The sequence below is a fragment of the Poecilia latipinna genome, unplaced genomic scaffold (assembly GCF_001443285.1).
Source record: "Poecilia latipinna isolate Pla-1442-1.1 unplaced genomic scaffold, P_latipinna-1.0 Scaffold851, whole genome shotgun sequence".
NCBI lineage: Eukaryota > Metazoa > Chordata > Actinopteri > Cyprinodontiformes > Poeciliidae > Poecilia > Poecilia latipinna.
Window position 1 is genome coordinate 19364 of NW_015113467.1, and position 10952 is coordinate 30315.

The 10952-nt window shown below is 41.3% G+C and overlaps 1 protein-coding gene across 1 annotated transcript in view; it reads right to left on the minus strand.

The window, feature by feature from the left end:
* Positions 1-10952, minus strand: part of LOC106956858 (neurogenic locus notch homolog protein 1-like) — a gene marked incomplete at its 3' end in the record, with an annotated part of 33177 nt that overhangs the window by 17558 nt on the left and 4667 nt on the right. The window contains exons 4-22 of the mRNA XM_015047934.1: positions 10616-10804; positions 10402-10507; positions 10056-10289; positions 9857-9958; positions 9496-9687; positions 9111-9221; positions 7800-7992; positions 7548-7684; positions 6477-6701; positions 6124-6265; positions 5895-6018; positions 5308-5499; positions 5074-5211; positions 3391-3573; positions 2206-2400; positions 1902-2050; positions 1647-1815; positions 1417-1551; positions 898-1050 (exon numbers count right to left, since the gene is read on the minus strand). Of these exons, the coding sequence (XP_014903420.1) occupies positions 898-1050; positions 1417-1551; positions 1647-1815; positions 1902-2050; positions 2206-2400; positions 3391-3573; positions 5074-5211; positions 5308-5499; positions 5895-6018; positions 6124-6265; positions 6477-6701; positions 7548-7684; positions 7800-7992; positions 9111-9221; positions 9496-9687; positions 9857-9958; positions 10056-10289; positions 10402-10507; positions 10616-10804 (3069 nt within the window). The remainder of the gene's footprint in view (positions 1-897; positions 1051-1416; positions 1552-1646; positions 1816-1901; positions 2051-2205; positions 2401-3390; positions 3574-5073; positions 5212-5307; positions 5500-5894; positions 6019-6123; positions 6266-6476; positions 6702-7547; positions 7685-7799; positions 7993-9110; positions 9222-9495; positions 9688-9856; positions 9959-10055; positions 10290-10401; positions 10508-10615; positions 10805-10952) is intronic.

Here is a 10952-nt window from a genome sequence, read left to right on the forward strand (position 1 = left end):
GCAGCTTGATTCATTACAAAGAAAAAAAAAAAAAAACGCACAAAATCAGGACATTTCTCCCTCTTTAATTATCCTGCTTCTCCCTTCCTCCGGTCCCTCCCCCGCTCATACGTGGCACCATGCTGACAAATTGCCCGACTCGAGCAAAAAATGATTTACAAGCACAAACATGCACCTGGCAGACTGCTTGTCAAACATTTTTACCCACAAGACGGAAAGAGCAGGTACAACTCAAGACACCAAAACGTTTGAAGCATTTTCTTTGGGTAAATGTACAAGCTAACACAGTGTGGCATATATTTGTAAAGGGGGCGAAATGAATCTTGAAAACATTCAAGATTCATTTTAAAATCAAACAGTTAAAAATCAAGCAGATTTTTAACTGCTTGAAGTGAAGCAAGTGAATTCATCCCTTCTGATATTTTGGATTAAACCATCTGACCCACTTCTTTAGGGCCTGATTTGTGTCTGCTATATTTTTTGTAGAAAACTACAAACAGGGTTTCTTGTGCTTTCACTCAACAGCTATCATGTTCAGAAATTATTCTTCCAGAGCCACGATCTGTGCAGTTCTTCTAGAGCAAACCATAGGTGTTTTGCTGCTTCTTTGACCGATTCCTCTTGCCATCTTAAATAGAGAGCCATATGTGGATGTATGTGTGGTTACCCCATAACATTACAATTTTTGGAAACAATTTAAAGAACTTAAAGCTTTACATATTGGTTCTTAATTTAACTTTGCTTTAAATCAAAAAAGTCTTGATGTTCTCAGTGAAACCTCTGATGTCTTCACAGAATAGCTGAATTTCTGTCATGAAATACTTTTCCAAGTCGACACATACGATTCGATTTAAAAGCGCACATCCGAATCGTTTTGGATGTTTTACCAGAACTTACAGGGGAGCTTGTGGTGGCTCCAGAAGTGCAGTAGTGACCCGGGTCACAGAGACCCTGAGGCTTGGAGAGGCTGGCTCTGCTGCAGAATGAACCTGCTTCACATGGTCGACAATGCTTCACATCCTCACCACTTAGCTGGTCAGAGTAAGTGCCCTGGAAAAATTATTCACCATCATTTGCACAAACTGCATTCAGAATGTCAGCGTTATTGATAAAGTTGATGAACCCAATGGTACATTTTAGATTGCCCAAAAAAAAACTAGTTATTGCATGACATAATAGCAGTGCAGAGGTAGCAAAAGTGTAGGAAGGTTTATGCTGATCAGATTTCTTAACGCTCTAAGTGAGCCGAGACTGTTTGGAGCATTAAGCGTTCTCATCTCTACTCATTCACACAGTAGCATTTGTAATTATCAGGCAAACAAGGAATTCGTATAAATAAATTATATTTTTGTAGCAACATCGAAGCAGTGAGACAGAAACGTCACAAAGAGAAAAAAAAAACATGAAGATACTGACCGAAGGACAGGGCCGTGCAGCAGAGGAACCAGGAGGACAGTAGTGTCCTGTGGGGCAGACTGGTGGATGGGACAAGCCTGTTCGATTGCACAGCCTGCCTCCCTGACATGCCACACATGAACCTGCACCTCGACGCTGGGAAGTTATTTTTATTTTATTTTTTTTAGGTAAAATATGAGTCACAACTTCAGATTGGCACCGTCAGATTAAATGTATTTATTACTTCCTACCGGCTGAAAAGTGCCTAAAGGACATGGCTCTGGCCTGGCTGCTCCTACCAAGGAATAAAAGCCTTCTTCTACTTCATTCTGAATTGGTGATGAAGACCCCCCAGCACAGTAGAAACCAGGAAAACAACGTCCTGAAGGTGAGGTATTGTTGGAGCCTAAACAATAAAAACTGAGATAGGGAGAGTGAGAATGTGGTTGTACATGGAAATAATGTATTTGCTCTCAAAAATGGCGATTTAGTTTGAGTTGAATTACCCAGGGGGACAGCTAACACACTCCTCAGGGCTGCTGAGGCCAGAGCTGTTGCTGAAAGTGCCAGACGGACAGGGGATGGGAGAGGTTGAAGCCAGAGGACAGTAGCCTCCAGGGGGACATAAACCTCCTGTTGGCCCATCAGCTGGAGTCTGGACATAAACAAACAGAGCACTACATGTGAAAAGAAGCAAAAATCCTCTGGCTCTGAAAGTGACTCTGGAAAAAAAAAAAAAGATTTCCTAATATATGTGAAGTAAAACATTTAGGCACTGCTGCTACTTTCACAGCAATAACAGAATCGTACTGCAGATTTAGCTCCCACTCTGCAGTAGAAACGTTCTTTGCAGCTTCCAGAAGGCTTTGTCAGTCCAACACCGCTGCAATACTGTCCACCGCCACAAGGGGCACACTGTGAGAGCTCACTGAGAGCAGAGTGCGAGCTGTAGGTTCCCTCGGGACAAGGCTTAGGAGTAGAGGTGCCGTCTGGACAGTAAGACCCCTGAAATGAGTAATGGATGAGATGACATATTATGTTGATTGCGTTTTTATGTAATCTGAGAGCAATTTAGGAATCTGCAATTTATGTCTTTAAAGAGAAACGAGTGGATTTGTTTTAAAGGGATCCATGATTAGTTGTAACAATATTTATTTTAGATGTAAAAAGAATACAATAATAATACTGTAGGCTCGGTAAATGACGTACACTTGGTCCGATTACGCAAGCTTCATAAGTGAAACAAGTGACGCATACCTCTGGTCGGACTGTGTGATCCGGTAAGTAGCTTTGTGTCCGGTCCGGTAAAATCTGTTTAGGATTCAGTTTTCGGTGCGCTGTTGGGTTCCTGGTTTCACATTCAGTACCAGAGCTGTAGCAAAAGCTCTGTTTAAAATAGAGCTTCCAGTGTTTCCTGTCTCTGATGTCTCTCCCACCGTCTTTCGCTCACTAGCTGGCAAGGCGGTTTAGGTGCTTTGTCGATACGGCATTTGGTTTTAGCTTGCAAAAATAACGACCACCTGTTAGGTCTTTTATTAGTTTTGCTCGACTAAAAGTCTTCTGGAGAGAAATATTGATACTGTTTGGCTGTTTTCCACCAAGCTGTTTTTTTTTTCATGTGGGAAGCGACGCAGACTCACCTCATTATTTTATTTATTTTTTTATTTTTTTTTAATTACAGTCAACAGCGACACAGTGTGGCATTGTCTAAATTTACACCAGTCAAAAACATGATAAACTCAGATAAAGTTAGCCTTCCTGTGTTTACTGTGTAGATTCCATTACAGAACGGGCTGAAACGCGTCATCAACCCAGCATGCATTGCGCAGGTGAAAAAATGGCGACCTCCATTGAGGAAAAACATACCAAAAGATATGAATTGTTTTGAATTATGAGTTTTGATGCGTCAGAAACAGCATTGTTTCAGTTAATTGGAAAATTACAACATATTTAGGCCAACACGTTCAACTAATTGTGGATCCCTTCAGGTCCCACCTGAGGGCAGAGTAAAGGCAGATCCATTCCCAGTTGGCTGCAGAAATGCCCGGATGGACATGAAATGCAGACTTCTCCAGTGTGACCATGCGTGTTGTTCCTGAACTTGCCAACCTGACAGGGGTACGTGTAGGGGTGGCCGGTCCCTGGGGGGCAATAGTGCCCATCAGGACATGGCTCTGTCTTTAGTATGAGAATACACACAAAACATTCACAGTGAAATACAAATAAAGATTTTAAAAACCTTATAAATGAACAAGTCACTATAAACCTTGATTGATTTACTGGCATTGCTGGTAAAAAATTTTTTTTTTACAAAAAACCTTAAAGTTGCACTACTAGGGAGTTGTCAGTAAACCCTGAAAATTCAACTCTCTCGCAGTGGAGCCTGGAAAAAATGTTGGAAAAAATGTTTTCCTGTGAAGTAAGCTTGTTTCTCCGCCATTAAAACATGCAGAATGAACTATGGGGCAGAGGATGGAAGAGCGTGAGTGCTAAGTCCTTCCTCCTGGCTTTGATTGGTTGTTTCTGATCAAGCGCAGGGCATTTCTGCAGATAGCAGTAGGACCACTGGAGGGAGCCAGAGAAGCCTGATCTTTTTCCACATCTATCTAATATTCTACTGTCATTGAGTCAGGACATACTAATAGTTTTAACAAATATGTAAAAATAAAAAAAAAGAAATACACAAACACATATTTATATAAAGGTTACTTATTGCAACTTTAAGGAAAAAAATTACATATTTTGTCATAGTGGTATAACTCCACACTGAAAAGAATTACCAACCAAATTTAATTTATGTGCACTTGCTGATTAAAATTAGGGTGTCTTTCACTATTCCTCTATGCTCAATCTCCATAAATCATGGGTTTCCAAAGGGTGGCCCCCTGGCCTGTTTGCAGCCACTAGAAGGATTCTGTCTGGCCCACTACCACAATTCTGGAAAGGTGCAAACTACAAAAAAGCAGAGCTTTTTTTTGTGAGGCAAATGACCTACAGATCCCCTATCAGACAACTTTGTTTCATTAAAATAGTGTACTTTTAGATCATTGTTGGCAAGATAAAAAAGAAGTCACAAAAACTGACTCTCAGTAAATGGTTTTAAAAGTTTGAGCATCACAGCTCTAAACTGTGCAGAGTACTGGATCCTCTCTAGAGCTTTCTTCTCTTCTGCTCACCCTACACATCTTTTTACATAACCCTGGAAATGGCAGAATCAGTGACCCAAGGACTCCTCTTTTTGCTGTACTTTTCCAACAGATAGAGGTTCTGCTTTATGTCTCTTACCATCCTCTTCACAAAACACCTGTTTTCTTGTTTTATTCCATCTGTTAAAATGGGCCACTGTGTCACTTTTATACATCAGTGAATACTAATTAGAGGAGTGCAGAAGCTTATGTTTTACTTGAAAGGGATTGTTTGGTTTACCAGCAGATGTACCATTGGTGACTCTGTTAATATTTTTTCTTCACTTTTAATTCTCCCCCCCCCTCCTGTATTGGAATAAATTTTTTAAAGGATTTTTCAATTCTGCGTGAGATCATGCTTCTGCAATCAAATATTCTATTTTTTTTTTATTTCACACACCTTTGCCAGTAAAGCCAACAAATTTGCCCTCGTCTGTGTGGCAGCTTGTAAAGTGAATAAAGCGTTTCATCTTAAATTCAGTTCTTTTCTTACAGGCCTGGTGATAGGCTGCTCCTGAGGCTGCTGGGTGTAACAATACTTCCCCTCGGGACACTGGACACACTGAGACACGTCACGCAGACCAGGAGACGAACTGTACGTCCCGTTGGGGCATGGAATGGGGTTTGGGTCCTGTGCGTTTAAATTTGCAAGCGGATTAATTCAAGATGCGGTGTGCTTTTATTTATATTCGCTACAGTCATCCCGTTTCCCTACTCCAAGACTCACAATGCCTCCTCCGGGACAGTAGAAACCTCGAGGGCAGAGCGTGGCTGATCTCTGAGGGTCTCTGGCCAAACCCTGAGAGCAGAGGAAACCAGGTGGGCACACCATGACACTCAGCATGGCCTCCTCGCTGGTGGTCTCGTTACTGCAGTAATGCCCCTGTAGGCACGGAGAGCACTCCACAGAGCCCTCATCCTACACACAAGAGAATGAGAAGAAACATTCAGGGAGTTGAAGTTAAAGATATCAACCGGTATGGAGGTGGGAGACAGCGAAACGCACACTGGCAACTTGCGAAAAAGAAATATTTGACTCTGGAAAATGCTGGAACGTTAAGACAGGCTCAAATTGGGAGGAAACAAAAAAAAGACGATATATTATATCAAAAGCACTATACTAGCCCTCCTGCTGGCATTTACAGATGTACACAGTAGGTGAGTAATATAAGGCGAATGAATGTGGGTGGTAAATGTAATCTAAAAATAGGACAATCAAAACCGTTTCCAGAGTGATGGGACTACACCAGCGCTGGTTTCCACTGGTGCAGTCAGTTGCACAGTCACACAGGCTTGTGTTTAATGGGGTCTTACAGAGTAGCTGCCAGCTCCGCAGACTCTCGGGTTGATAGTGGCTGAGTAGGGACAAAAATAGCCAGCAGGGCAAGGGGAGCAGTCCTCCAGCCTTCGACCTCCTTTCAGGCGGCGAAATGAGGAGCTGAGAGTGACGGCAGACACAGTTACTGAATCACAGTTTTTGCACCTGCTTCATTCTCTTATCAAAAAAAGCACACATCTTATTTCTGAGGTTCTGTTTACGCACGGAGGGCAAGGTGAGGGTTTGGAGGTCCCCAGCTGACAGAATGACCCTTCGGGACAAGTCAAGCAGTCCTCCCTGTATCTGTTGCCCATTTGGATGCTGTAGGTTCCTGCAGGGCAAGGGTGCTGGGTGCCATATGCCGTCCCTGAGAAAGCAACATCCCCATAATTACATCCGAATGAATGACTCATGACTACAGCACGAGTGAAACGTTTGCAGCGTGTTGTAGAGATATTTAAACGACAATTTGCAAGTTTGTCTTTTACGTACAATCTTAAAAACTTTCAGAGCCAGACAGACAAAAAAAAAAAAATTATATACTTTTCTTCCCGTGCCTTCAACTTGTACATCTTTACCTTCAGGACAGTAGTGTCCAGAGTTGCATCGGCCTGATGGCGCTGCAGACCCAGCCAGGCAGTACCAACCTCGAGGGCACGGCTGGCACTCTGCTTCAGCCTCCAGCCCGCTCTGACTGCTCCATGTCCCCACTGGACACTTGTACTGCGTGGGAAACATCGTTCCAGGGGGACAATAATGTCCAGCGAAACAAAGAAGTGGCGGCCTTTGAATACCACCAGTTCCTGAAACAGCAGAGGTGAAAAAATAAGAGTCACCAATACAATAAGAAAAATTTGATGTTATGCAGAAAAGATAAATAATCCATTCTTAAATCTTCAAATATTGCTGTTGATGCGTTTGCAGTGCCTCGAACCCCCTCAAACTTTCTCAGATTTTGTAACATTACAACTACGAAATTCTGTATAATTTATTGAATTTCAATTTTATATTTTTAAACAACACGAAATAATGTATATCTGTGAAGAAGGATGCAGTATCTAGTTTTTAAAATGTTTCACAAAAATCCTGCAAACAAAACTGCAAGTCTTTTTGCAAATCTCTGCCAACTTTTCAAAATTAGACTCAAAATTGTTGGCCCATTTACTGATGGGCTTATAGTCAATTCAAACAGGTCTTACCAAAGATTTCCATTTGGATTGTTCTCCATAATATTGGTTATTTACTAATGTTCTCCAACAAACCTCTGAGTTCTTTGTTAAACAACTCAATTTATGCTGAAATCAAATTACCTACAGGTGGTACAGGTTATTTTCTTTTTTTCGTAATTAGTGAACTTCTGAAATTGGCCTTGATAGATTTTGTTTAGGAGTAACCAGAATTAAAGTGGCTGTACTTTAATGACTGCCACGACTTTTATGGGTAAAATGTTTACATCCTGTTTCTTACGCTTCACAATAATGTATCAAATCAAAAGAAAATATATCGACATTTGTAACAAAAGTGGAACATTTCAAGCAGCATGAATACTTTGCAACACTCTGTAAATTAGAATGTCACCAATCTATGTAAGGCATAAAATAAAAGATCTTGTTTTTTCCTCATGCAAGTCCTTTTAAAGAAAAAGTAACCTCTCAGACAGGCGTATTGTGCTGGGCACAGCTGACACTGTGAGCGGTCAGTAAGGTTGATGCGATTGCTAAACGCTCCCGGAGGGCAGGCGTTGGCTGGTGCGTTGGGTTTTGATGAGCCAGGAGGACACACGAACCTATGCAGACAAATCCCTTAGAACTGCTCTCTCATCATACTTAAAGCAACACAACCAGGAGTATACCGAAGCATTCTCGATGAAATATTTTCGTGTTTCTGAACAGGCTGCTTACCCAGGCATGCAGTCTACATCTGGAGCCTTTAGCGCTATCTGTGTACAGGCCTTCCCCGGGTAGCATTCTCTGCAATCGGCCACCTCATCCTGCCCCTCTAAGGGGTTGAAGAACCCTGCTGGACAGGGCATCGGGTCGCTGGTCCTCTTTGGACAGTAGAAACCAGGCGGACATTTAAGACAATCCTTCACACCTGGAAGGAAAAGTTCGAATACTGAAGTCAATGTAGGTCTGTTACATAAACCTCCTTTGTTATGATAAGTTTTTCTCATTAGCTTTTTTCTTCTTAATCAGTTTGTTACTTTTTGCCCTCTTTGGCATCTGTCCATTGCGGTTTTCCATCTACATATTGTGGTTTCTCAGGGGAACCTTTAGCAACTGAGTAATTTATGCAATCGGTGAGCCTTTCACCTCACGAAAAGATTGGACTAGTATAAGAATATTGAATTATTGTTTGCAAAACTGTAGAAAATGAAATCAAAGATGGAATTAAATTAAATGTAAGCAAAACATAGACATCTAAAAACCAAACAACAGTGGAAGAAGTTTTTCATTTGCAGTAAAAGGTTTGCCAACGTGTCACTTGTTTATGTAATTTCCAACAAAAACGAGTACATGTATATATGAACAATTCTGGTCTGATGTTTACATATCCTAATGTGCGTGGATACCTCATTAATTTGGAGTTTTTAATTATTTTATTATATAATAACGTTTTTATTCTAGGGTGAAATGTTCTTCTATTGTTGTTCAGAACAATTATTGACTCAAATCTTTTCATACACCCCCACAGGATGTATTATTACCACAGCTGTTGTCCAGCTGTCATAAAATCTCCATCAGTTTGGTTAAATATTGTAGTTACTCTCATTTTAAAATAGTCCACAGATTGTCAACAATGTTGAGGTCAGAGTCTGAAAGAGTTGAAACAAATTATATTTTGATCCAAAACACTTATTAAGGTTGGTTATGGGACAAACCAGCTGTCCCGAAACTAACCCAAAAGACCTTCCTGAGGTCTTAACAATTAAGACCTCAGCTCTTAATTGTTAACCATCCCTGAAATGAAAGGTTGTAACATAAAAATCGCCATAACAACGGTTAAACATCAAACCAGAATAATGCCACAATCTTATTGATAGCTTCAAAAAGCATACTACTCAATCAAATGAGGTCTATATGAAAATATTTGAGCCTGTGTGCATTATTTCAACATTGTGAAGAAGCATGGTTTAAATAAAGTCCAAAATCAGCATGACACGCTTATGGTGTCTGCACTTCTGTCTGAAAATGCCCATGTAGAAAACTCACTTATCGCTCCTTGGTGAGGGGTGAAGGTGCCTGATGGACAAGTCACTTCCTCCACTGTGCCAGCTGGACAGAACCTTCCTCTAGCACAGGGCAAACCTGCACCTGAAGACCCTGTTTAAGGTCAAACACGAAGCATGAAACGTTTGCAAGAACCTCACTGAACTCTGAGGAAGTCTTTCGCAAGTACAGCACATTTTAAAAAATGAACTCTGTTCACAATGTCTGTTGGTGATACATTTTAACTACCTGTGTGTGTGTGGGAGTGTGTGTGGTTGTTTTTTTTTTCTTCTTCAAGTGAGAAACATTTACTTTCTGGGACATATTTTATTTGTATTTCAGTACCTGTTGCTCCAGTGAAGTGAGTTTTATCAGAACAAAGACTAACCTGCGGGACAGAAGCGTCCCTCTTTGCATCTTTTACAGGCTGCCCTACTTGTCTGACCCAGTTGTTCCCCTGATGTACCAGCAGGACAAGGTGACCCATGAGGGGTGGCGGTGCCCTCTTCACAGTAATAGCCCTGTGGGCACATGAACTGGGAGGTGGGTCTCTGTGAGCTCCCTTCCAGACAGTAAAACCCTTGAGAAAAGTATTTATAGATTAGAAGAACATTTTGTAAAGGACACAGCCTGTATGGAAAGATGATACTTCTAAAGATGGAAAACACTTAGTTCCTTCGGCTTGAGGAACTGCCCACAGATTTTGTGCAAATCTCTGGACTTGAAAACATTTAGAGAGCTTGCTGTACCGGCAGGGCAGATTGCACAGTCTTTCAGTCTCTGCAGACCTTCTTTAGGACCATAACTCCCTGCAGGACAGGGTAAAGCCACACCTCCCACACAATAATGACCTAACAACGAGATAAATGACTCATATTTGGTTTCTTTCTAGAAGCAAAAATAAATAAAAAAAACTACAAAAATCTTAAAGCAATATTTAACACTAACCTTTTGGACAGGCAATACAATCTCCATCTTCTTTTACAGGTTTGTAGGTTCCCGCTCTACAGGTGTTGGCTTGACCAGATCTGTGCACAAACTGGCTCCAGCGGGGAGCCACAGCGCCCCCACACAGCAAGGATGTATCATTACACCTACGGCAGGAAGTCTGTCCAGGTGTGGAGGTCCAACCAGCAGGACAGGGAAGCGGCTGTGACATCCCACTGTCTGGACAGTAATTTCCTACAGCCATAAGGCACAATCTTTGGTATTCTGGCACACATTTATGCCATTCAACTATCAAATAGAACAGACGCAACAGCTAAAGAGAAGTAATATGTTCTGGAAGCACTACCTGCGGGACACTGTAGACACAGAGCCGTACAAACAGTGGAGTAAAAACCCGGGAAACAGTCAATACATTCGGTGTGGTCCACGTCGGGCTCCTTTCCAGGTGCACACTGTGAGCACATAAAAACCGTTAAAAAAACAAGTAAATTTTCTTTTTGTGCAGCGAGCGAGTAAAAGGGTTTTCAATTCTTTTCACGTCTTTAATGGTTGATGGTGACCTTATAAGGAAGCCCAAACTTGCAAACAGAATCAAAAGGGCAGGTCAGACACTGTAGGACCCCTTCGGGTGAATGTTGTCCTGCTGGGCATAAATAAAGTGTTCCATTGGTGACGTCACATGAAAAGCCTGCAGGACACAGCCGGCAATCCACTCTGTCCTCTGAACTGATCAGGCCTGGAATACAAGGCTGCAACACACAGCAAATAGCAGAGAGCTCACATAAAGGCACATGAATTTAGGCGATATATATATATATATATATATATATATATATATATATATATATATATATATATATATATATATATATATATATAGATATATATATATATATA